This window comes from Colletotrichum lupini, chromosome 5, assembly GCF_023278565.1.
Source record: "Colletotrichum lupini chromosome 5, complete sequence".
In the NCBI taxonomy this organism is placed as follows: Eukaryota; Fungi; Ascomycota; class Sordariomycetes; order Glomerellales; family Glomerellaceae; genus Colletotrichum; species Colletotrichum lupini.
In genome coordinates, this window is record NC_064678.1 from 4,535,243 (window position 1) to 4,561,288 (window position 26,046).

The following is a 26,046-nucleotide window of genomic DNA, read 5'->3' on the forward strand; positions in this document are numbered from 1 at the left end:
AGATGGCAGTGTATCAAAATTCGAGGATCTTCTTCGGAGTGGCGGTTGTCGCACTTGTCACAGAGTGGTTGTCAAGAACAGTCGCGAGGGACGCCAAAGGCTTAATTGAGACGCGTCCATCGCAGCGAAACACCGCGTCTTGGTTAATTGATCGCGCTCTCTTAACCCCGCGCCACAGTCAGCCGAAGTGGGGTTGAGTGCTGTGGCTGTGGCTGGAGCAGGTGGTGGCTCAAGCTTCCTTGACTGACTCTGGGCAGCTGGGATGCTGTCATCGAAAGAAATCGGAGCTGTCTGTGCCAAAATTCGAAAAGACAAAGCCTCTCAATTGCAAATACGCCGCTCCTGTCTTTCGCACCCCTCCGACCAATATACTCACAATGCTGGCACCAGTAGCTCGAATCATGCCGAGGCATGTTTCTAGACTCAATTTCTTCCGTCCCATGTCCAGCTTGCCGTCCAACCCGCGCATTGTGAGTTCCTGTCCCTCTGCCATGCGTGTCGATAAAGCAGCTGACCGTTTCTACCGCGCAGAAAGTCTTCCCTGCGGATGCATCACGAGCCTCTTTTCTCTTATCCTACCTCGAAGATGAGCCTCCGAACCAGAGAATAGCCATTGGCTTCTCTACGACCGATCCTCCGACGCCACGATCGTTTATCGAGAACCAAACCTTTACCAAGATCCTCTATGAAGTTCTTGCGGAGCATGCGCATAAAGACAAGGACCTCTTAGCACAGGCGCAAGCCTTTGCAGGGCCTGGCGGAGCCAATCTTGGCTCTGGAGGGGCACTCTTTGCCCAGAAGAACAAGAGGCGTTCGTCGAGCAAGGTCGGTGGCGGCGGCGGCGCCGGAGGCGGTGGTGCTGGTGGTGCCAGTGCCCAAGGCGGCGCCGGAGGAGGCGGGCACGGCGGTTACGTCCACCTTAGTGATTCAAGAAACCCTCCAGATTTTGGTCGCATTGCCTGGCCTGAAGATATCCTGGGCAGCGTTGAAGTCGATCAAAGCGGCAACATAATTGGTCAGCTCGAGCCAAGTGGAACATATCGAATTATCACCAACGAGGGAATGTAAGTTGCGAAGCCTCTGTGAAACAAACTAGACAGACAGACTAACACGAATAGTCTTGGGTTGAGTCCGTATCTTTCAGAAAAGCTCGTTGAGAGACTTCGCGAGGAAGACGATAAAGACCACTAGTAATCGCCCCGCAAGTATCGGAGGTCTCTTCGGGGGGGCAGCTAGCCGACCCCCGGATGCGCGCTGTGAACTTGTACGCTCATGTAATAGTAGCTCACCACTTTACGACTGCATATATTGACGAGATTATGTTAGTCGGTTTCTAGGATGAACATCAGGTTGCTTTCTTCGCCGACAGGTACCTTTTTGGGGTCGAAGTGCAACTTGGGAGGAAGAGGGCTAGACGAAGCCTACGCGAGTTTGAAGAACCCACCCACCTCCACTTGGTCTTTTGTTCGAGCAATTGGCAAGGAACAAGCACACGGAGGGGATCGTGAGCTTGCTCCTTTAACCTCGGGAATGGAGTTGCTGCAGAATCTTTCGTCCTGCAGACACGGTTTCCCCCCACAACCCCGTACTCGACTCCCGCCATAACATGCACATGGACGAAAGGAGCCCAAAAACAGAAGCGGGCACATGCACCGGATTCCAGACCGCCGGTTGATGTTCTCGGTTGAGTCAGTTCGGGTATGTTTTACCGACTAACCCTGGAATTGTCATCAATAGTCTTAAAAGATTTTGATCCTCGAATCTTTGCATCTCGATAGTTTTCCAAATGGTACAGATACCTGGGTCAGAGGGCCGTTGTTCCTTTGGATGGTAGGATTGATCAGGGTTGTTTAGCCGATGCAAGCAGCTGCAGCGCCTTGATCCCTGGGTGGCCTGAGTTGCCGGGCCGTCTATAGGATGACATGCGGGCGGGTAGCGATGCCAGCGATCAGTTGGGCTCTGCTTCCTTGAGTCCAGGGCGAGGGATTTCCTATGGCCAAGAGCCCATTCTGTATCCAAACCCAAGGTAGTAATTACTGCGTAAGAGGTTCTGTGACCACCGGCGCAGTATGTGAAAATGATACGGATACACCACCAGAGTATGCCTCGAGCCGCGATCCATCTACTGGTCAGGTCTAGTCATTACTTATCAACATCAAATGTCTTGTATCATTGTGTGTAGTTGGTGCGCTTGAATATGACTCGGGACGAACGCGTATTCATGCTGATATAACCTGACGGAGAGTAACTACGGATACCTGATCCTGATATTTGTTTGATTCAATGCTGACGAATGAGCAAGTGCCGATATCGTCAGGCGATGTTCGATCCTGCAACGGCAGTTGTGTCTGTCTGTTCTCAGAACGAGCGTAGCTATCATGTAGTCATGAGGCTACAGCCACCAACCTTACTGATGATGCGACCTGATGTAGTTGGACCGGCTCACTCAGCGGTATGATTATGAGCTGTCACTTATCAGCGGCTGCCTCACACCGCAGCCTGGGGTATTGAGGTATATGATACCCAAGGTGAGTTGGATTATCTATCTAGCCATTATCTGCTCACCCACCTTAAAACTCTACTTGGATTTCCATGTTGGGCCCAATGGAACGGGGGTTGAGATGGTGTGAGGAGGATCATATCAATGATTACCTTTCTAGGCTACCTTGGACGCGTAGTTTCTAAGAATGATAGCAGCGCTACTGAGTAGGATTTTTTTTGCGCTCAGCCTGCAGCAGTATCTGCCAAAGGTAATTCGTGATGATTCTTTCATCAGGTTGTGGTGAGTAATAATGGCCTGTAGGTTGGGGCACCAATAGGTATGACCTGGAGGGACGGGACTCTTTGAAGCACAGACCAGAGCGCACTTTCTCCCCACCATTGCGGGCAAGAGTCGGCGAATGGCACCTGGCATGGGCAGATGGAAAAAGAAGGGGGGGCAGGAAGCCTGAAGGTGCAGAACAGCCTGGCACAAACCAGACGAGCCAGGGAGCTTCTTGGCAGCCACTCCACCTCACCAGTCCATGTTCCCCTCCACAATCCACCTCCAACTTCGTCATGCCCACTTGAGTGTGGTCCAAAGGCTTGCTCCGGCCAAAACCCCATTCAAACAAAAACGACCTGAGCCCCCCCCATCCCCCCTCCCGACCGGCAATATGGCTTCCGGTTTCGACGAGGAGGAGCTTCATATTAGTCTCTCGCCCTCCCAGATCCGACGACGCTCCCAGCAGCACGGTGCCGCCTCCGATGCTGCCGCCTCCGCCGCCGGCCATCACGAACTACGACCGCCTGTGCCCGGTGCCGTAAACATCGCCAATATGGGACCGCCCGTCGATACCACCGCCCCGCTGCGGGAGAAGATCAAGACGGAGCAGCGCATTGGTGCCTACAAGATCATCAAGACCCTGGGCGAGGGTTCCTTTGGAAAAGTGAAGCTGGCTACCCACAATGGTACCGGCCAGCAGGTTGCTCTCAAGATCATCGCGAGGAAGAAGCTCATCAGCAGAGATATGGCTGGTCGCGTGGAGCGTGAAATCGAATACCTACAGCTTCTGCGACATCCTCACATTATCAAATTGTATGTGACATGTCTGAGACGACGCTGGCTCGCTTCAGGCCTATCGCTAACTCAAATCAACACAGATACACTGTTATCAAGACCCCCAACGAGATCATCATGGTCCTTGAATATGCAGGCGGAGAGCTTTTCGACTATATAGTGCAAAACGGCCGAATGAAGGAGCCCGAGGCGCGTAGATTCTTTCAACAGATGCTATGCGCCGTCGAGTACTGCCACCGACACAAGATCGTGCATCGAGACCTGAAGCCCGAAAACCTTCTTCTGGACGATAACCTCAATGTCAAGATTGCCGACTTTGGTTTGAGCAACATCATGACGGACGGAAACTTCCTGAAGACGAGTTGCGGAAGTCCAAATTATGCCGCACCCGAAGTCATTGGTGGCAAGCTTTACGCTGGCCCGGAGGTAGATGTGTGGAGTTGTGGCGTGATTCTTTACGTCCTGCTAGTGGGCAGACTCCCCTTTGACGATGAGCATATCCCCAGTCTCTTCGCAAAGATTGCACGCGGCACATACAGCATACCGCAGTGGATGAACTCTGGTGCTGCAGGCCTCATTAAGAAGATGCTGGTCGTCAATCCTGTGCAACGTGCCACTATTGATGATATCCGTCAGGACCCCTGGTTCATGACTGACCTGCCGCCTTATCTGGCGCCACCGGTCGAGGAGTTCTTCAACACAGGCGTGGACCCTAACAAGGCCATCCAGAAGAGTGACATTGCACCCAATGCCCCCCCTAGAGTCCAGGAGAAGTTGCACAACGAGGTCACAGAGAAGATCAGTAAGACCATGGGTTACGGAAAGAAGGACGTAGAGGAGGCTTTGCAGGCTGCGGAACCGTCAGCGATTAAAGATGCGTACATGATTGTTCGCGAGAACAAACTCATGCAAGTGAATGGTACGTATCTACCAGTGAGGGCCTGTCCACATGATGAATCACCGTCTAATATTTCAACAGAGACCATGTCATCACTTTCAGTAGATCAAGATGGCTCTAGTAGTCCACTTCCTAGTGCATCATCCGCGAGGTCGGGTGGCTCGACAGTCGGTGGACAACGACCCTACATCAGCAAGATCGGAATTCTGCCTAGCAGTCTGCCAACCTATCACAAAGAGTACATGGAGCGTGAGAAGGCTGGCCCCGAGGACCATCCGGCGCCAACAATCGTCGTCAACGAGCCAGGCTCATCCGCCCGCACGGATGCAGAAAGGGAAGAGACAGCAAGGCATCTCAAGCCTCACTCCAGGAACAGTCAGGTCAGACTCGACGATTCCAGCAAACGGCCACAAGGCATGACGCCCGTCGTTCAGGCGAAGAAGACAAAGCCTGTGAGGTGGCAATTCGGTATCCGCTCGCGCAATGCGCCTTGGGAAGCCCTCTTGTGTATTCACAAGGCCTTGAACAAGCTCGGTGCGACTTATGTGCCCGACGAAGACTATGAAAAAGTCCACGGCAATGAGGCCGATCAACCCAGCAACGACGGTAGCTTCGTCGAGGAACACGCTCCTCAAGGGGCCAATGATTCAACTAGCAGTATTGATCCCCTCAAGAGATATAAGCTACCAGCCGACCCATGGCATATCAAGGTCCGATGGGAGACGTCGAGTAAGTGTTTGCATACTTCCTGATCTAGGGTTTCCCGCTAACCAGACTACAGCACTGCATCAGGCCTCAGAAACTCCCACAGAGGGTAGTAAGACCCCAGATAGCTTTCATGTTGTTGGCGATGATGAGGGGAAGCGAGATTTTGTAGCCTTGCACGTGGACATCCAAATATACGAGATGGAACACGGCGTCTATCTCGTGGACTTCAAATGTTCTGGCTACGAGACGGCCGACAAGAGACTGCTCGAAGAGAAGGATGTCACAAGTCCTTTCCCTTTCCTAGATATGGCTGCCAGGTTGATAATGCAATTAGCCGAAGCAGACTGAAGATCCGTCTTGGTTGATCCGTTATCCCCCGGGAATGTTCACTCCCCTCCGTTTTCTTCAGGGGTTTAACTTGGGAAATACTTTGAAAACGGTGGGCTCAGCGATAGACATGGGAAGACATGCCGATCGATCGGTCATGTTACAGCGTCAGGTTATGCGAACAAGGGAGTTTGGTACGGGGGAGAGGGATGGTGTGTGGTGTTCTTTTTGGTTTCTTTTGGGGCAGTACCCAGCGGCAGCAGAAGGGCGTGGCTCTGGTCCAGTCGTCTCAGCTGAGGCGAAAGTGGCATCGTGTGTTTCCACACCACCAGGTCGAGATCTAGAGGACATCGGGTGGTACTCGAAACGAGGCGTGGGGGTGAATAGACACACTATTTTGCATCACGAATAGGAGTTGAATTCGTTAAGCATCATATCACCACGGCGCGACCACGGCATCATTACGAGAACTTTGTCCATCTCGGAGACCAGCTCGAGCCCGAGACCCCTTACACCCAGTGTATCAATCGGCGGCCACGGCACCGAAGCAGAGCCTCACGACTTTAGAGTCCGGGATGAACACGCCGCAAAATATGAAGCTCCAAAGCGCAAAGGCGGCGAGGATCTTGGCTCAAATTGGCAGCCAGCTCCGTGGTGTGTGTCCTGGAGATGATCATCACTTTCACAGACCTACGGATCCCGCACTCCAGATCGAATCGAAATGCTGACCCCTCGGGCGTGTTTTAGCAGAGCCTCATGGAAACGAGCGCCAAGAAAAGGATTGAACTTTGAACTTTGGAGACTGCCCTTAGTTGTGTCCGTATTTCGTACACGGGGGACGGGCAGAGGAATGCAAAAGTCGAGACCGAATCCTTTTCTGCTCAAAGCAGAATCCAGCTCCGTCCGCAAGTCCTGTGCGGTGTGCCACGAGAAAGTCAAAAAAGAGGAAGGCAGTGGGCAGGGAGACAGGCAGCGGCAATGGACCCTGAAAGGGGTAAGTGTCAGTTTCAACGAACCATGACGGTGATTCCTCTTCCAGCCCAGGTGGGTGGGTGAATGTTTATTCGCTCTGGATGGAGGCCCTGGATGAGAAAGACAGCCCCCCGCCCACGGGACTCGGGTCTTGGGACGTCGCGGACCACTTCAGACGATACACTCTGGGGCTCGGGACGGGAACTCCAGACGATACATACGGAATGGGTGGGTTTGATTACGTACGTCCCCTCCTGTGCCGAAGGTGGGATATTGACGACGACGTACAACGACCACGTCGGCCACCACCGCCACCTAACGTCCCGCCGACCGAGGGCGCTTTTCGGCGAGTTGTAAGTTTCGGTGGAGATTATGGAGCCCTTTTTGCGGCAACGGTCGATAATCTCCGGGACAGCCGGCCTTTGCCATCCCGCCGGAATGCGATTGAGAAACCGGCATACCCGCCTTTTGCTTGCGACTGCGAGTCGCGAACCTGCAGAAGCTCACACGACACAATACCGGACGTGGAGATGCCAAGCGATGGGATGCGGGTCACTTGGCAGCAAGGTCAATACTGAGTCTTCGAATACTCCCTGTTTCTCTTTCGCTCTCGAGGTTCGGAGGAATACCATGCTTAGCTTTGAATCGGCTCTTGAGGAAACTTTCTGCCTCGGATCGGATATTTTTCTTCCATAGTATCGTATCCGTGGTAGCAGCCGCAGTCGGCAGCATTGATCAAGGCAGGGCGCTTGCTTTTCGTCTTAGTGATGCTGACAATATCACAACTTACACGTATTCCTGGTGCCGCGCATCGCGCATCGCCAAATCACGGACTTCTCGCCGTTCAATCTATATCCAAGCCAACGATCATCGTCCGTGTCCGTGTATCCATACTACGGTACTACCGTACGGATAGTGTAGGGTTCCCTTGGTCCCCCTCTTCGAGGGTCCATCCAGTGCAAGATTTCCCAGGGAAACAATGGCCGCAACTCTGCAGTTAAGGACGACACCCAGCCGATATCAGGTTACTAAAAATGGTCCAAAGGAGGGATGGGCCCGGGACGGGAAGGGGCCGGCGAAGTGGCAGCGCCAGCAAGCAAGTGAGGGCGGGAAAGGGGCACGCGCGGGGGAGGGGGAGAGAAAACACCAGATGTAAGATTTGCAAAGTCACCGAAGATCAGGACAAGGACCAAGGGACGACCGAGAAAGCGACGAAACGTGCTCTATACTTTGCTCTTTTCTCACTTTCTTGGCCACAGACTCTGAGTGTCAGCACACCACACCGACCGAGTTCTGCAAGTTTTGAAAGTCCCATTCTCATTCTGTTATCCCCCATCCCCCGCCCTGAACCTTGTCTCCATTTCTTCTCCTGTGACCGCATCGTCAGATCGAAATTTAGAGTTTTGGTTATCTTGGTTGGTTCATCCCGCAACCAGAACCCTTACACCACGCCGCTGGGGACCAACTCGAAACGCAAATTCCAGGCACCGCGAGACCCGTGGAAAAGGCAGGATAAGGGGTTTGTTAGGGTTCGGTTTGGAAGTGCCGTGTGGCGGTGGCGAGGGAGGGAAAGCCAAAACCAAAACTCGACACTTGCGAAGAAAGTTGTGATGGAAGTGAGGAAGGTTTTCCCTAGCAAAAGAGCTCAGCCATTGAAGAAGAAACACACACACACGTACACATACCGTAATCTCTCGTCAGCTTGTTTTGGCCCTTGCTTGTGCGGGTTGTACGACCAAGAAAAAGTCATTGTCTCTCTGATTACCCATCTCTGACTACAAGACTACATGACCACTATAATCAGATTTATAGTTTACTTGGACTCTTCAGCTCGGTTGCGCTGAAAAGGCACCACCCCACGATAGCAAGAGCGCAACGGGGAAAAGGACAAAATAGCTCTTGTCGACACGCCCCCCAAAATCCCTAGTGTACACACAGTCCCATCCCCTCATCCTCAACTTTGGAAGCCATTATCTCCCAAATATCCAAGCCTTCATCTTCCGTTCTCAAAACCGCCTAGACAACTTTACGAAATCATCCATCCCCCGTTGGCCTGTTGTTTTGACAACCGGAATCTACTCCGGAGAATTGTTGTTCGTCCAAGCCAGCCTCGAGCCACGCCACACTCACCTACATACACACCCTTCTGCAAGAGGACTAAGGCAGAAGCCCGGCCATTCTCGATGACAAGACAATAAGGCATTGCTAGTTCCTACCGCACTTGGTTACGGCCGTACGCGTGTACTTTCTCCACGGCTCACGCTCACGCCCCTCCCACTTTCCCTTTCCTCCAAAATACTTTCCGTATCGTCACTACAACGGCCCTGAGAATCCCTCTCAACCCTTCTCGCTGTTCCCCCTTGAATAAGCAAACCTGTACGTACGCCCCTTATCAACCCAGCGATATTTAGACTCTGGTGGTGCAGCACGGCACGGAATCCCTCTCAAGCCATGGTAGTACAAGACCGCCCACGCCCCGACAAAAAGACTTGAACAATATCAAGAACGCATGCTAAACTTTTTTCCAAACCTTGCTTGGCCCTTGAGTCCCCCATGTCCACGCCCCTGTCTGCCTCCCCCTCATCACCACCACCCACCTCCTCACGCCCCTGCTTTGCATTCCCCTCACCGGTCAAAGCCATCTCCAATTTTTCGACGCCTCACAAAGCAAAGATCTTTTCCCCCCCTTTTGCCTGCCGGTCTTTTTTGGCTGTACTATGTACGTCTTTGCTATGCCGTGGCACGGTTGGGGGAAACAACCATGGTTTGGGAATGTGGGAAGTGGGGCCAAGTGCGAGGGGGCAGAATTTCTTCCTGACTTCATACATTGGTTGGTGAGCGAACAAAGGCAATTAAGGTTTATATCCCACATTCAGGTTTTCATTTTTTTCGTTTTACCTTACCTCACCGCCGCAAAAGAATCGACTCAACTTGCGTTGGTTTTTTGTTTTCCTGCTAAAAAAGAAAGTCTCGTTCCCATTCCTTCTGACTTCGTTGACAGGCCAGGGGGGAGGTGCCGCGAGAAGTCAGGCCGATATGCATGATCACATCGACCTGAAAGCCGCATCAAATCTTGTAAACAAGAAGGTCCTCTTACAAGTTACACAGGAACGTGCTCTGTCGTGGTGCGGAAGTTTATTATCCCTCTCGCCCACTTGCCTCTTTGATTCTTTTGCCCTTGACACGTAAATTGAGTCCAAGACCTGCGCGGTCAAAACTATAATCTCTCTCTCCCTTTCTTTTTCCCTCTCCTCATTTTGCCCAATCTGCTCGTCCGACCACAGTCTTTACTCTTGGACGAGACCGTGGACCGAAGACGTAAACTCTAGTAGTGACGGTAAAAAGAAAAGAGTAGAGTTTAGTTGCACGGTCAAAAGAGAGGCTTGAACCACCAAGACCAAAGCTCCCCTCTAACCAATTGTGGACTCTCGTATACATGCTATTTCATTTGTAGACTTGTAGGTTTTTGTGCAAACTTTTGAAGGCTCCCGGTTGCGAACCGAACTTACCTACAGACGATGGAGATCCAAAGTCGCGAGTGCGAACGGAAAGACGTCGTCGTCGTCGTCGTCAGTAGGCCCCCTTAGCTTTCGCAAATCCCTAAAAAGTCTATTATTAAAAGATTTGATCCTGCTGACAGAGACGAACGAGCGAGACACAAGTGACAGCGAGGAGGGGGGAAAGAAAGTAAAAAGAGAGCTTTGACGGTGAGTTGCCCGCCCGCCCGGACGGGATGAACATGTCAATCGGCAAATGTCATGCATCTCAGCGCCCGCATCTCTTTTGCCTTGCCAGTCAAAGACGTCCAACACTTCCACGGAGAACCTACTACTCAGCTTACGCATCTTGTTTTCCCGTGGTTCGGTTGACGATGATGTCGATCACACCACCCTGTCCCCCCCCCCGTTTGCATTTGTTGATTCACTGCACTTTTGGGCAGCAACGAATAGGCGTACGCTAGATACGGAGCTTTGGTTGGAATGAACCTCTGAAGCCTTGTGCTTGCATCAAATGCCCGTTATGTTTTTCGATTTTCAATCTTGCCCTCTTCCAGGGGTACGCTGCGAGACTACACATGCTTACGGCGGTGACGGCGGGTGGACGGCGGCGCCATCTGGAAAAGAGAGTTGTAACTTGTAAGCCGAGAAGGTGGACGGAAAAGCGTAGTGAAGAATGGAAAAAGAGCATCCGCAAGGTAGGCGTGAACGGCGTGAAAGATGCCACGCGATACGCGATACGCCTTATTCGGTGGTGCAACGCTAGATCACCAGACCCCCGGGGAAAAGGAGGAGGCGTGTGGGAAGGTTCGTCGTCGTCGACGACACCGGATTGTCTACTACGCAATATACTATCCGACCGCCCGTAGCTAGCAAGTTCAGTAGTCTTTCGTTTGTTCCCGTCAGCGGCGACTATTACCGTGATTGCTTTGGGAATTACAAAATTGGTGTGGTGGGATGCCTAGACTCTCAATCACATGTCTTTGCGACTAAGGAACCCAAAGAGACGGGATAGCTTCCCTTTTCTCTGTAGCGGACTTTTGTAGAGGGTGTGTGTATGTTAGAGAGAGAGAGAGACACACACACACATAGAAAAGAGAGAAGGATGTGTGGCTTTACTTGTCAATGATGACTACAGCCCACCAACCGCAAAGGAGGCTAGAGCAACAACGCCAGAGATGCGGAATTCATGTACGCGCCCCTTTTGGTAATTAAGGTTTTCCCACCTGTGGCCCGTCCCACCCACTTCTTTGCTTCTTCCCTCCGACCCTCCTCGGGCATACGCCGCCCTCGTGCTTCTGTTTTTGCTGTTGTCATCGATACCTGTAGCAGTCACGGTACCCTGACCTCTAGGGGAGTATACGTACCTAAACCACACTTTTCTCCCAAATTACTCTCTCCCTCTTTACCGTCCCGTCCTGTTTTCCTTTACTGCGTAGACACACCCAAAGGGCCTAGGCCTAGCTATGGACGGCATGGACCAGGCAAACGCCAGCTGTCACACCATCTACCCGATACCCCTTTCAGCGTTTTGGTTTTCGTTCAGCAAACTTCATGGAGAGTGTGGTTTTGGTCAGTTCTCTCCTGCGACCACTGTCAGAATGTGGCTAGGGTAATCGTTGCGGTGTGCATATACTCACATTCTCCCTCCCTCTCTGGAATAGGCAATAAACCCAACGGCTGAAAGTATGCAAAGTTCGCGCATCGATGGCCCATGGCAAGCTGTGCTCTCGGCGAGCTCAATAGGTGACTAGTTGTAGGTGTTGTACCTAACGTGCCGTTGAGCCATATCACCACACCCCTTGGACAGCTGAACCGTCTGAACGGTGCAACACACCGAGCAGACAGAGTTGGAAAGGAAATGAATGGGCGAAGCAACCTCCCGCTGCACCAGCAGCATCCATCGGTCACGATCGGTTGACAACTTTGACACTGGCATCGGCACATCGGCACCGACACCGGCAGTAGCAATTGCATTGGCGCGCTTCATTTCGTCGATTCGCTTCGCACCGAGATCACGCCCGCCCAGGTGCTTCGCATCGAGCCCATCAGGCGACGACGGCCCTGCTGTTGCCGCCGCCGCCGCCGCTGCTGCTGTGCCTGAACCTATTCGTACCTCGCCATGCTGGCCTACCCAGCAGCCTGTCGTCCCTCGCATGCCCGCAGCCCCAGGCCATGCTTCTGCATGAGATGCCTCACTTTGAAGCAAGGAAGAGAGAGCCACGAATTTTTCGTCCCTTGTAGAGTTTACCCCTTGCTTGTGTTGTATGGCATCAATAGGCTGCAGCAGCGGCGGGAGCATGCCTCACTCCATACGCAGTATGGCGGCATCGCCAAGTTCCAAACGTACCTGAACCTAAAGGTTTCCCCCAGTACAAGTCCGCAGGACGTTCCGTAGGGAAGTGAAAATAAAAATTAAAAAAACGGCACATGGCCGAACCGGCCTAACCCCAGTTTGCAGGCTGCAGGATAGGACCAGCATCGCAGTAGTTCCCAAGAAGAGAAGATAGGATACGGAGTACTCCCACCTTCGACTCCCGAGTCCAAGAAACCTTCTAGAACAAAACATACGATCGAACAATGCCCAGCGCAGCCGCAGCATATGCTCTTACAACCCCACGACTTGTTAGACTTTTTGACTCTTCGGTTCTCCAATTCTCTTGCAGGGCGTGTGGGCGGCCTGACAGGTCCTAGCTACGTGTCTCTCGTCTCTCTCTGACAGTACCAAGTCGGTCCTCGCCTTTCTGCCTCAAGCTTCTAATCTGGCCTCGCCGAGCTGCCTGACACTCGCCGAAGTGCCCCGTATGGTGTCCGTATGCTGCGCCGTGAAGAGGGTTCGTAAGGTGTGGCCTTGTGATGCTGACCATAATCACCTGCCCCAGCCCTGTATCTCGCTGAGTGGCATAAACATGCTGGCCCGGCGACGTGCGGTGAACTCGTACCGATACATCTTCAAGACGCACGATTTCTTTCGCACCACAGAGTTCCCTCCAGCCCCCCGGCCGACGTCACGCTGAGACTCCGCTGACCTCCGCGCTTCGCGTTACGTACTGCGGTACGCTCCGTGCGGTGCGTTGCGGTGCGTTGCGAATCCATGGGACAAGAACGGCACAAAGAGAGACCCGCATCTGCACCCACGGCGGCTCTAAACCTTCTTTTCACTGCCCACCCGGACCCCGGGCCTAGGACTGCTTATAGGCTCGGAAAGGGCGTGTAAATGGAGTCACGACTGGGAGATCTTCTATGGGGACGACAAGTCTTGAGACGATCCTCCAATCACCGCCCCCGGTTCACCTCAACTTGGCAGTTGATGTGCTCTCTAGGTAGAACTTCGGCTATTTGTAAGGGGGTGGGCGTGAGTCAAGTACCGTACTCCATACTCGACCATACAACCAAGAGCCAGGCCTGTCAAGGAATGTTGGAGGAAAGCTTGGCCACCTTGGTCGGTTAATGGGCGACAGCGCCAAGGAAATCCAGCCCGATTCTTGCGAGAAATAGTCGCGAACTACTCCGTACTCGTACGGAGTACGAAGACACGAGGCGCGTCCCACTCCTGGAGCTTGAAGCCAAGCCAACCGCCAACCGCCAAAGCGGCTCCCACGAAGACTTACTCGCTGCGACCTTGCCATTCCTGTACAAGAGGCGGCCGCCCCGTGGCGTGGTATTCTCGCCTGGAGACCACACTAGGTACCGTGATCGATCGCCCGGGCACCATGTTCGATGGGGAAGCGCGCAGCAAAAGGCAACTGAGATGGTGAGCAATGCTCCCAAAGCTTATCTGCGACGGAGTGGACATCTGACGATCATAGAGTTTTTGGAGGATGGATGCGAGTGCACGCAGTGTCCGAGAGAAGATGAGAGCCAGTCAGTGAGAGTAAGAACGACACCGGTAATCACTAATCGGTGGCCAAGGCAAAGAGGAATATTAAGGTTTCCTGATAGTGTCTTTGTTGTATATCGACGATCAACATGGAGCTCCACGGCGATGACCCCTATTTTCGTTACTTCAGATGCGAAATAGGAGATGGTGTGGGAATGGAACTAGACCAGACCGACACAAGCGCCACACGCCCCTCCATAGTTTGTCATTCCCGCGCCCTCCTTTGAGCTTTTCAGTGAGGTGTGCGGCGTGCCGTGTGTGCGTGCTTGGGGATGGTCCCTCTCTCCCAGACTGCCGGGCTTCCAGTGATGTATGAGGCTTGGATCGAGCGCTTGCAAATCTCATTAGGCTTTCTGTCCAAACGTGTGTAGCTGCTGAGAGGCTGGTGCGGCGCGCTAGCCTCCCTCACTGCTGGGAAGGCCGCGTAACTGCGTAATCTGCGTATCGTCTGTGGTTGGTGTGTTTTGGACAGCCGTCTCGCGTGCACGGGATGGAATTGGAGGAATGATGAGATGGACGACAAATCTGCCCAGGTGGAGCATATCGTCCGGGACAGGCAGTTCCCTTCGAGCCCCCCCAGTATTACATAGTATCCGTAGGCGAGACAAAACATGGGATTTGCGATTTGCCGTGGGATTTTTTGGGGTCTCTTTAGACTTTGGTAGTGCATGACATGCCCTCGAGCCCTCGCACAGGGACTGGTTCCCGTACGAGAAGGAGGAAATGTCGTGCCATGAGCAGCAGATGAACAGCCAGTCACCCTCCAACAAGCTTCCCTAGCAGAAAGTGGAATTAGCATGAAGGGTCGCAACGAATGGCCAACAACGATGGAAACATTGCTGGTCTCGAGATCATACAGCACCTTACTACTTGGTATAGGCACTCCCTGGTCTTGCCAGAGCGTGATGCGATGTAACTCAACCTGCCACCCAGATTCGCTGTAGATCGCTGCCGGGGAAAGGGGAACGAGATTTGGCAGGCGCGCCGTAAAGCTTATCCCGAGGGATGTAATCGTAGGCTGTGCTAACTCTATTCCTCCCTGCCTTGCACGCCTGGCAGCAGGCTGTCTTTTCGTCGTTCAGGCTGGTCTCTGGCTACCTACTACATAGACTCATTAGGGGTAGCCAGGTAGCCTATGGCCCTCTGGCTGGTCGCCTCTGACCCTTGCTTTTCCATCTCCGTACCCCGGTCGAGCAGGCTGCACCGAAACATGGCTGATCGGTTTGTATGGTGGACCGCGTACGAATACACTACACTAGACCGGGGGGGGGGGGGGGATGACGGCTATTTCGCCGTTTGCTTCTAACCCCGAAAGTTTAAAAAGCAAATCCCGATTCGACAACCTGCCAACTTGCCAACGGCAGTGTGAGGTGAGACACTTTCTCACCTCTGCCACAAGCGGCTAGCAGACCTGCCAGTGCACTTGGGCCCGGCTCAGTAGTGCCAGAGTAGCCTGAAGCCTCCCGTCTTTTCGTCCGTGCCAAATTCCAGCTGGTCGGTGTAATCCGGAGTCCGACATGGCATGTTTGTCCATGTTTGTCCATGTCTACTCAGCAACTGCTCACGGCTGGTCTCAAGTGCCTGATACTAGCCTCTTGGAAGTTGAAACTTGAGAGCCTTCACCTGTAACTAGTGCACATTTGCCGATCTTAATTGGCTTCTCCTAAAGGGTTTGAGGCGGTCAAAACCTTCTCACGCCCATCGGCGGACTTCTCTTCGTCAGAGAGCACCGTGTTGTTGCTTGCTCTCACTCTCCTTGTGTATAGCTCCACGTCACGTGCACCATCTCGACCGCCGCTGAACCGGAACACCTGCCGAGTAGCGCCAAATGCTGAGCTGCTCTTCATATCTGCCGGCATGTTGAAGACTGCCGTTCCGTTCCGGAACGTTGAGAGTTTGGAAGTCTTGTACTGGCTGCTTTGTCCCTGCCTGTTGCGGGTTGGGTTATTGTAAGCCTCAAGCCCGGTCGGGTAAACACCGACACCTTCGACTTCCAACCTCAATTCTTGGAATAGTGTTGCGTCCAGGCTCAGATCACCATTTGCTGACATGTTGGCAGTTTGATTGACGATCAGCGGGTACGAATATGTTGACTTGTATGTGCCCATCCCCGTCAGTTCGTCTGTCCCGGTGATGATGAAGTTATTGAAGCCATTGCGACCAAATTGGCCTAGCGTCGCATTGTTGGTATACGATAGCTTTTGAGTCCATTCAGGATTTTTGGTCCCTTTCTTGGAGACTACTTCGCCTTTGACAGAGATCATCCTCGTCACATCCAGATTGAATGCAAGAGTTTCGTTGGCGCCTGTAGAGTTCTTTCCTAGGGCCCGACCAGTGATTTTGATATCAGGGTCCGAGATTGATACGGTGGGCGGTTTCCCGGTCGTAATGGAGCCCTCTTCGTCCAGCCATAGGAAAACTTTGCCAGACACGACCCAGAAGTTGCCAACCGTCGTATTCACAATCGTTTTTTGTCCGTCATCCGCGAGGCCGGCGATTTTGATCTTGAATGTGTGCTCCTTGCCATCACTCAGAACCGGGAGCCATGGCGAGATGTCGATCTCGTGTTCCCGTAAATCGTAGGCATCAAGGCCTACAAGCGGGCGATGGAAACTGGGAACCACGCCTCCAGTGAAAATAACAGGGAACGGCCATTGAACCCCGGCTAGCTGGTCATCAATGATGACTTGCACCTCACGCCACGGGCTACCATCCGGAGCCATACCGACGGTGGCATTGAAAGCTGCAGCATCGCTCTGAAGTACATTGCTCCACCAAAATTCCTCAGTTCCTTGGCCGTTGGCCGAGACGGAGAAGACTGCTCGATTGGCATTGCGTGGAAATTTGACAGTGCTCACGGCTTCACGTTCAGGCACTTGCCAGGCACTGCCTGTGTTGGAGGACGCGTTCCGTGATGAGATGGGGATGATGAGGTCAGCCGGGGGTGCACTGTCGGTTTCGACGTCGCTTTTGAAAAAGGTTGCGGTCAGGGTGCAGTTGAAGGGCCCCGTAAACCTGTCGTCTTGGCGGCGCGTTAGCCGTTTTGGCCCCCACTCCGAAGTCTCCGAGGGAAGGATTCGGGGATGGCAGGTCACTTGGTTTTGGAGCCTGGAGGAACTGGGATACGGGACATGGGCTTACTTACCGATGAGGTTGGGCAAGTCGAAAATGATCTTCTGAGGAGTCTTCCAGAGACTAAGATACGGGGTCATGTCTTTCCAATAGGTCCAGATGATTCCGGGCGGCGCTCTGGGCTCCGCAGTGGATGTTCTCCATACCTCCGTGTCGCCGAAATATAACAAAGCCAGCCGATCCAGTTGGCGCCCTGCAGAGGTGGCAGTAAAGTTTACAATGACGCGGTTGAAGTCGCAGCCAGGAGGCTTGTAGTCGCCTATCAACTCCAAGTCAGGATACCTATTTCCGGGTTATCCACCACGCATTTGATTTGCGTTGGTGGTGGTGTGACGAGATTGCGATGCCACTTACCGACAAAGGGCTTGTCGAAGCTGTTACCAAAAGAGTGGTCCATCAACTGCACCTTGCAGTCTTTGGGGTCTGTCGTCGGAGATTTACCCTTGCCATCATCAAAGCTGCCCGTCAACGCCTGGTACACGGGGCCTTTGGGACCCAACACTGGCTGGGCGACTTGAAAACAGTCGAGCGGCTTCTGTTGTTGTCCGCCCTCTGCATCTAGCAAAGTGCCCATTGGCGCCGGAGTATCGGCAATAATTCTCTGCTGGCGGGTGACATAGCCTGACAAGGCCGCCGCTGGAATCAGATTACGTGAAGCCACGTATCCCGTGTTCAGCAAGAGAACAAAGAGAGACAAGGCAAGCGCCTGAGTGACTGGCCGAGGGGGCATCGTGGGGCCCCGTGGAGGGTTCAGGCTTGACGCCTCACTCTGCAGCCTCGAGGAGGCCCTTCTGCCCTATGTCCCTGGGTTGGGTACGGTGCGTGTCTGGTGGTTGGTGTCAGAAACCGCGTGACGGAAGAGTAGGTGTGAGCAAAACGGCGCATCGAGTAAAGCCACCACAAATCCCAGAGGGTCGGGCAGGGAGAGGAGGAGTGGAGACGCATGGGAGGAATGCGAGCGAACCCGGTGAACGCCACTCAAAGGCAAACATGAGGAACAAGCGCCTGTACAAGCAGCTGAGAGGCACTAAGAAGTAGGCGGCGTCGTGCGCCAGACGAGATTTGGTAGACGGAGGGACGGAATACAGTACGTAGATCCGCATCTATTGGAAGTAAAACGGTTTGGGCGGCTGGCTGGCAAGGGAGCGGGGAAGGCTGTAGGCCGAACCACAATTGGCTTGGTCTCTGATGTTTGTGGACGTACCTTACCTGCTGCTTACTGAGATGATGATAAGGCTTCGAGGCGGTAAACAAGGTATCGAGATGATGAGGTGGAATTGGTCCGACACTCCGCGCGCGGCGCTGAGGCAGAGATGGAGAATGTATAGGTAAACGCCGCTACGAGACAATCCAGCCTCAGCAATGTGGGTGACGATTGGCGAAGCGATAAGCGCCGTCCAGAGGTAAAAAGACGGCGAGCTGTGTGCTATGATGTTGAACCCGATCAAATGAGCGGTAGACTGGGTCGATGAAGAACAGATCCAACGTCGGAAACCGGGACCAAAAGGAAGGCTTCTGTCTGGACAGACAAAAAGTTGGTGAAATTGGCTGAAGTAGATGTAATGTACAAGTCCACCGCTGGATCCGGGAAAAGGCAAAGCACTAGAGTGAAGCTACCATTCGATATTGAGTTATGCTTTGACGAGGCTGTTTCGCGAGGAAGACATACTGGAGGGGAGCAAATCACAGATGGAAGAGCAAAGGCGGAATCCGTCTGGTGAAGCAGTGGGGAGCCCAAAGAAAGCCAAGAAGCGCGAAGCTGGAGAAATCTGCTGTGGCTGTTGTCGTGTGGTTGGCTTTGGATCTACCTATGTGTATGTACCTGTGTGTTTGTGTCTAATGTGTATCAACTTTGGCCTTTCCTCACTTGTTGGCTAAGTTTCTTCCGCCTGCCATCTTTCAGCTCAGGTACCTGCCTCAAACCATGAAGAAATTCATGCCGAACTTTGCGGCAGTAGCTGTCTTCCACATCCGAGAGAGAGGGAAACAGTGAAGAGGAAATCCCACCGGACAGGAAGGAGAGACACCGGATGGGGAAAAGGCAAGAAGCCGAAAGAAAATAAAATCTGAACCTTCTCAAACAAAAATGGTGGCTGCTTTGCTGCAGGAAGCAGAGAGCTCTTACAAGTTACAGGTGCTTTCCTTGCTGGATTTCCTGTTCTGTCACCAAAATCGCACCCTCCGCACCTGCCAGACCATGCAAGCCAAACAAAACGCCGAATAACCTTAAACGCTGCAGGAGGGCAAGAACCAGCCCGGGATCCAAGCTGACCTGAGGCAGCCACTCCAGCCTACCTCATGCGCTTGCCTTCCTTTCCGTAATCTGAATTTTCGTACCTTTCCTTCCACATTCAGACACACGACTAAGAGAAGTACAGATCATCAACGGAAGTAACGCCTGCCACATAAATGAATGCGTTGTCACTGAACACAATCATGCATAATTCACGATACAGATGGTCAAGTACAAGTAAATGATGAATGAATAACACAATTGTTTCTCCCGTGTTTACACTATTTTCCAGAATGGCACCTGTCTGGAGTATTGTCTATGATACATGAAAAATACAAAGATGCCACGTCGCAATTGTCATGCTTGCGTATAAGAGTGAACATGAGTAGAATAAAAAAAGGAATTTAGCCAGCGCCAAAAGTGCAACTCGAAAACGTGTGATGGGATCACACTTGCCCATCTCTTCTCCGGCGATCGCCCCATGATTGCTGTCCCTCCACACTAAGACATCTATACGTCGCTGCGTATTCTCAACAATAATCCCAAAGTTTAAACTGACACACAGTATCGCTCATCATCCTTCTGGCCCGCGCGGTACCCCGATCCAAGACACTTGACTGGCACAAATCCACTGTAAAGTAAATTGATACCATACTTTGTTGTGTCATGGCAGCGTCTTAGCGGCTCTTCACATAGGCGCCTCGAGCGCTGGCCAAGCCACACTTGAATGGTAACCAAAAATGGTGTGGGGAGGCAGCATAGTCGTACAATGTCTCCGGTGGCTTGAGTGGCTCTATCGGCAACCAGTGATCCGAAACCAACGAGTCGTCCCTTAGACACCGCCAGTCCAAGTCATCCCAACTCGAAGCGATGCTGCCGCTGCCAGGCCAGCCGTGCGGTAGGACATGCTTGACCGTGGCAGAGTATCATCGCTGTGCGAGTTACTGCAGTCTTCGTCGTCCGAGTGACATTCGTACAACAGCGGAGGGGTCGTTCGATGTCTGTGCAAACGTGCTCTCACAGTGCTGTAGAGGCGCTAAAGGATGACCAGACGTGCAGTTCAACGTCTTCGCATACTCTCTTCCTTCGGAAATCAAGCGAGCCACCACAAGGCAGAGGCTGTGGGAGAAATGGTAGGCAGCAGTATGCCTGTAATCGATTCAAGACATAAACTCGTCGGGCCTCTGGTTGAGCCTGCCCATGAAGTGCTGACTATATCCCGGGCCCGAGTTGCCTGCCGGAGCCTTTCCCATGCTCCTCCCTCTCCTAGCCAAGTGCGGGCTACCGCCTGCGCTGTGACGTCCGCCGCGCTGGATGTTGGAGAGCGCGGAGCATTCTTAGGAGGAGTGGGATTGGTGAGATGGTGGAGGTCCTCTTTTGCTCCTGCCTTGGAGGAGGAGGATGAGGGAAAGGGGAGTGAGAGGACGCTTGGACAGGACCCCACTTTTTCCTCGTTGTTGCAACGCCCCGGAACAGGGATTTGGGCTGATGAGTGGGTGCTTTTCGGGTATTAGAACGGATATATGCGTCTGGTGGATTTGTTGGTGGGCTGATGAGATTATGGGACGGATAAGGGGACCGAGGCGCGCATAGAGCCAAGACTGGATTCTCGGGTACGGCAAACACCTACCAGGGCCCTGACGGAGTATGGCGGAATCGGATGCATGCTTGAAAGTACAAGCTGTGGCAAAGACGAATGAGTGCCATGTCCTATTTGGCTACTTCTTCCACGGAAGAAGATATGCGGGCGCAGGCTGCGAATTCCCGAGAAAGTGGGCAAAAGCTGCATCCACTGCGAGATGTACCTCCCAAGACAGAATGAGAGTCATAAGTCGTGTAAATCCTCGAGGTGTAGCTCCTAAGTGTGTATGCGGTGCTTCTCGTGTACAACTCGAAGGAAATGCCAGACTGGGAAAGTGAGGCTCGCGGTTGGTGTGGGAAAGGATGTGCTACTTGCAGAGCTGGAGCTTCATATACAAAGCTCTAGATGCCGAGTTGCATCCCCGGCCACGCGCAATGATTAAGTTGCGCAATAGACCAATATGCATGGTCCCTTAGCAAAGTCGAGGGCCTGGGATTCATGCGCGGGCGTTGTCCCAGTAGCGCTTGCGGGCGGCCATGGCGATCTTGTTGCCCATGAAGCGGTGCTGGAAGTAGTTGAAGACGGCGAACTCGTCTCGGTTGAGAACGTAGGACTCGGGCTGAGCGGCGACCTTGGCCCAGATCTGGCTGATAGCGCTCTCCAGGATGCTGCTAACAGTCGGGTCTGAGGCTCCGTCTTCGCTCTCTCTGGCGATCTCGAGGGCCTGCGCAACGCTGGCTGAGTCCTTGAGCGAGGCTGGCGTCACCGAGGCGGTGTTGCCGACGTGAAGGCTGTGACCCATACTGCTGGCGAGGCTGCTGAGGAAGGGTAGGTCGGTGCAAGGACGGCTCGAGGAAGACAACGGTCTAAAGGGAAGGTAGAGGGACTGCTGGTGGTGATCTCCCTGGGGTGTGATGGACAGCATCGTAGTTTGTAAGAGACGAGGTGTGTTGTGTTAATATATAAGATGGCGAAGGCGAGTGTTGATATTTGGTGAAGAGGCGGATATAGCCAAGAGGGTAAGAAGGCTGGGGAGGATGAGAGATGATATATAATGTGATGGGCTGATCCGATCTGGTCTAGGTGACGGGGAGGGGTGACGATATTTAATGAGTAGCGGGGGGCAAGCAACGAGGTGTAGGTTGTAGGTACAAGAGCCAGAACCACGGATGCTGGGTATCTCCAATAAAGAGGCGCGCACAGTTGTTTGACGTTGTGCCTTGGCTTGCGTTGTCTATTGCAGGGGAAGGGCTGGAGCTGGGTCTTGCTGTGGATTCGATGTGCGATACAAATGCACCGATCCGAATAGGACAAATCCAACCCCGGATTAGACGGTTCTCTTATAGGAACTGGCCTTGTCACCACGGATGAGGGAGCGGAAGGGCAGCTCAGGACAGGTACGGGTATGGATAGTCAGGCATGGGTTGAAAAGTATAATCGTCCGTATAGAGAGTACGTATCTGGGAGGGAGTGTGGGATTCTAAGTTTTAATTGGGGGAGTGTGAGAGAAGAGGTTTCGGGGGAGTGTACTAAGATAAAGTGACAAGTGCAAAGAAAAAGAGTGTGCGAGAGAGAGTGAGAGCATGGGTGTGGGAGAAGGCGTGTAAGGTAAGTAGGTGTGAGATCAAAGAAGGACGGGTGAAGGGTGAGTAGAAGCTGGGCCCTGGAGTGTGAGTTGAGAGGCGTGGAAAGTGGGAGTGTGTGGTGTGGCGTGTGTGAGAGACAGAGAGAGGTGTGCGTGGGTATGCGTGTAAGTCATCAGTCAGTGAGTTGAGTTTCTCAGAGGGAAAGGAAGGTTGTCAGTTCCAGCCCAGTCTAATTCAAGTCGTGGGCCGTGGCATCAGCAAAACGAGACGAGGAAACAGATGTGCGGGTCACTCTCCTTCTGGCGGTTGACAGTCAACCTGGACTCGCAACAGTAATGTGACCTGCATCCCGTCACCAAGAGACTGGGGCCTCCGTTGCAAGCATCCAGCCGCCATGCAAAGTGTATAACGTGGCGGCATTCATTAGCCTCGTACTGGGTCTTGGCATCTAGAGGATAGACTGGGTAACTGCTGGCTGGTTGTAAACGCAGAAGTGACAAGAGGAAGGTGGAAAAAATAAAAAAGGACACAATTTGCATGGGGGTGAAAAGGACACCTCCCAGTACGGAGCACATACGCCGTGGGGATGTAGTGTGGAAAGCAGCGACAGATCCCAACCCGCGAGGGGTGGAGAGATGTGATGAGGTAGGTAGATGGTCCTCCCACGAACATGGAGAAGGGAGGGCGTGTAATAGAGCAGTGGGGATCTGGAAGGGTGAAAGTGAAGGGCAAGGGACAGAGGTGTTGGGGGAAGAGGGGGAGGGGTGTGTGAATGTGGTCCAGGAGAATGAATGTGGCTGCGTATGACAAGCGGTAGTGACAGTATCCATAGGGCAATATGCGAGAGTGTGTATTGTGTGTGTGTGTGTGCTCGAGCGTGTGGTTGTGTGACACCGGTCGTGTACAGAGTATGTGTGTGTGTGTGTGATATGGCAAAGTCGACAAGGAGCATGTCTGTATGGGAAGGAGAGAAAAAGGCCAGCGACAAGGCAGCTTGGGAGTCAGGAACCAACCAGAACGAGGCTGGAGTTGATGCAGCGTCACTCTTGCCCTTGGAATGGTCCATCAGGGCAGGCAAAAGGTGGGACCGGATATATGGCCCAGATACTGTTCCGGACCCGCTTTTACAAACCTGGGCAAGGGGTGCGTTAGTCATGTTGGTGTACATTGACTGACTTGCAGTAGTCAGGAGCTCAGGGCTCCAAGACTTTCAAGAGTCAAGACTCAGGAGCAGATGCTACGGGCCTCACCTACCTTACCTTTCTACTGTGTATGTAGGTATCTCGCTCTCACCTTCCCTACCAATACAGCCAAAGGTGGACGAGGGGACGGGAATCTCCAAGGGGGCATCGGAACGGTCCAGTCCAACCTCGCTTTACCTCGCTTTGGTGTACCTAGCCGCACTACGCTTGTTGCGCTCCGCGGTGCATAGGCGCATAGACATCCCAGCTCATCACCTGCCTTGGCCCAGCGATATTACCTTCTCTCCGGGCCTGGCTACCTTCCTTACCTTACCAATACGGATACTATGTACTTTGTATACGCTCTAAACGTACGGATACTGCGTAAGGTAGGCAGGTAATGGACGAGTACCCGTACCCGTTCCGAAGTACGTACACGGAGACGCACCCGGCGCCTCTGATTCGCTGAAATGTCTTTCAACTGACTTGACGCTGGGCGGTTAATTGCGACTCGTCCTAGCTATTGCAACCTTATTCCGAGCCCTGTCATTAAAACCAACTCGATAACCACCGGAATGGAGGCTGTCGCGCCTGATTTGGCTCTTGTTTGTCTCGAGGTACTAGAGGGGGGTTTCTTTCGTTTTTTGCCTTTCTTAGCTCTGACTCTGCCTCAGCCTTTCCCACGTCTTGACCTTGGCCAAGTATCATGAAGCCTAAGGAGGGCGGGCGGATGGCACGAATACAGGCAACCGCGCGAGAAAAGGGGGCTTATGATTGATCCATCATCATTCACGAGATTGGAATGGACCTCTTGAAGACAATTAGAATCCAACTTACGCACTCCCCGCCGTATCATCCGTGGAGCTTACCCATCCACTGTCCAACTAAACTCGAAGCTATCCCATGCCATTACAATAACTCTTACACCCTAAAGCATGTGCCGCCATGCGAAAAGAAAGACGTGCGGTTGCCCGAAGGCTGAAGACAGGTAAGCCACCGGGCGGCCGCCCCTCTAGGCTCAATGTCCACCCTCTACTCCCTTTACCCTTTCCACACCATCCGCCCTTCACCTCGCGCCTTTCTCGCGTCTTCACCCCCATGCGGCGACGCCAATCCCCTTGACCCATGAACCGGGATACACACATTTTCCCTGTGGCTTGTGGGCTTAAAGGAAAAAAAAACGTTCTCTTTGCGCTAGGTACGTAGGGGCCGCGGGAAAGCATGCCCTCAACAATCAAACGACCAAACAATTAATCTTGGGGGCCTTGCCAGGCCACGCCCGGCCTAGCTGACTTTTTCTTTTCCCCCCTCGCACCTATCCCAAGCTTCATCATGATGTTCTGGTGGGCTCCGCAACATACGTAAGTCTGCATTTCGAGGAGTTTAAAGTGCGGATACCCTGGGTTCAAGGATATGATCCATCACATCAAGGAGACAGACATCCCCATAACGCCCTTGCGCAAAGCATTACCGTGTTCGATGTACGGGTATGAACCAACAGTGGAACGATATGCATGCTCTCTATTACAGCAGTACGTAGAGGAATACACGTAACACATTACAGAGACAATACGTTGCAAACACGCTTGTGTATCCCTCTTCAGACACTGGACAGGGACCAGAATCCTCCGAACGTTCGCCCTGAAGTTGCCTGCCGTAGCACAAGGAGGTATCGTATCGGACTTTGGGCACCTAACCGGGTCCCTTGTTATCACTTCGTGCCCATGTCTTGCCTGACAAGCCATCACATCTATTTCCCTCAGGTCTCACAGGGGAACGAACCGTCTCAATGCCTCACATGTTTGACAGGATACTGCAGATGACCATGATTTACAGTCTGACAGTCAAGTATCAGATGTAATACTCCCGAACGGTGAAAGAGAAAACATTCACAAAAAGAGAAAAGGATCTGCCATGATCCGTCTCATCCCTGGCCCTATGACACCATAGCGTGCTAATCACTGGAGGTTGGGGGCCGCCCGCGTCGCGGTTGATTGCTTGATTGTCTGATTGCCAGCCGGGAGTCGTAATTGTATGCGGTACGTACATACATATCGATATCCCGTTGTGCCATTCTCGACTACGGGGTTGCTCTCCGTTTTGGCCCCCTCGTGCAGCAGCTTTCGCACTAGGGCCCTCCCATCCCCCATCCCCCGTCCATCAGTCTGTAGCCACAAGGGACCGGCACGGGACCAGAAAACCTCCCAGCTTCCAGTTTACTGGAACTGTCGAGCCAGGATACCCGTCCCCTTCTCTTCCCTTGTGTTGAAAAGCGTGTGTATCTGTACTGAAGTATGAATGGTGGCGGTCCAAGGTACGTGCGCGGTTAACACTCTGTGCTCCTCTCGTGTGAGGAGTGGCTTTTCCTCCTTCTCCATTGTGTCGTATTTAATCAGCTTGTCAGCGTATTGTTCTCTTCTCGACGACAAGGTTGTCTAAGTCAGGTCAACCGACCCCTTGAGTATCCGTACCCGTAGCCGTAGGTATTCGT

At 53.0% G+C, this 26,046-nt stretch overlaps 5 protein-coding genes across 5 annotated transcripts; 2 read left to right on the forward strand and 3 right to left on the reverse strand.

Annotated features, from left to right (window-relative positions):
- Positions 1-2: 2 nt before the first annotated feature.
- CLUP02_10767 (uncharacterized protein) lies at positions 3-13,982 on the forward strand (the record flags this gene model as incomplete). The annotated part of the gene is made up of 55 exons (XM_049289740.1): positions 3-177; positions 235-470; positions 532-1,064; positions 1,119-1,190; positions 1,237-1,264; positions 1,327-1,504; positions 1,563-1,670; positions 1,973-2,011; positions 2,069-2,128; positions 2,183-2,215; positions 2,303-2,346; positions 2,433-2,624; positions 2,777-2,782; positions 2,856-2,892; positions 2,965-3,577; positions 3,643-5,186; positions 5,239-5,444; positions 5,500-5,796; positions 5,905-6,143; positions 6,243-6,406; positions 6,492-7,031; positions 7,103-7,342; positions 7,411-7,488; positions 7,632-7,682; positions 7,738-7,835; positions 7,901-8,080; positions 8,403-8,557; positions 8,674-8,840; positions 9,012-9,298; positions 9,384-9,399; positions 9,466-9,576; positions 9,749-9,782; positions 9,861-9,884; positions 9,949-10,037; positions 10,105-10,125; positions 10,234-10,340; positions 10,405-10,416; positions 10,519-10,768; positions 10,831-10,908; positions 11,054-11,152; positions 11,420-11,556; positions 11,626-11,707; positions 11,772-11,787; positions 11,856-12,057; positions 12,128-12,201; positions 12,242-12,355; positions 12,449-12,607; positions 12,684-12,795; positions 12,844-12,891; positions 12,956-13,030; positions 13,160-13,273; positions 13,359-13,403; positions 13,488-13,715; positions 13,771-13,829; positions 13,904-13,982. 55 exons carry the CDS (start codon positions 3-5, stop codon positions 13,980-13,982), a joined length of 8,985 nt encoding a protein of 2,994 aa, XP_049146885.1.
- Positions 13,983-14,073: 91 nt separating this feature from the next.
- On the reverse strand, positions 14,074-14,640 carry CLUP02_10768 (uncharacterized protein; the record flags this gene model as incomplete). Its single annotated transcript, XM_049289741.1, has 1 exon — positions 14,074-14,640. The coding sequence occupies one exon, from the start codon at positions 14,638-14,640 to the stop codon at positions 14,074-14,076; it is 567 nt and encodes a 188-aa protein (XP_049146886.1).
- An 850-nt stretch (positions 14,641-15,490) lies between these two features.
- On the reverse strand, positions 15,491-17,703 carry CLUP02_10769 (uncharacterized protein; the record flags this gene model as incomplete). Its single annotated transcript, XM_049289742.1, has 3 exons — positions 15,491-16,863; positions 16,987-17,232; positions 17,328-17,703. 3 exons carry the CDS (start codon positions 17,701-17,703, stop codon positions 15,491-15,493), a joined length of 1,995 nt encoding a protein of 664 aa, XP_049146887.1.
- A 959-nt stretch (positions 17,704-18,662) lies between these two features.
- CLUP02_10770 (uncharacterized protein) lies at positions 18,663-18,851 on the forward strand (the record flags this gene model as incomplete). Its single annotated transcript, XM_049289743.1, has 1 exon — positions 18,663-18,851. The coding sequence occupies one exon, from the start codon at positions 18,663-18,665 to the stop codon at positions 18,849-18,851; it is 189 nt and encodes a 62-aa protein (XP_049146888.1).
- A 2,433-nt stretch (positions 18,852-21,284) lies between these two features.
- On the reverse strand, positions 21,285-21,713 carry CLUP02_10771 (uncharacterized protein; the record flags this gene model as incomplete). The annotated part of the gene is made up of 1 exon (XM_049289744.1): positions 21,285-21,713. The coding sequence occupies one exon, from the start codon at positions 21,711-21,713 to the stop codon at positions 21,285-21,287; it is 429 nt and encodes a 142-aa protein (XP_049146889.1).
- Positions 21,714-26,046: the final 4,333 nt, after the last annotated feature.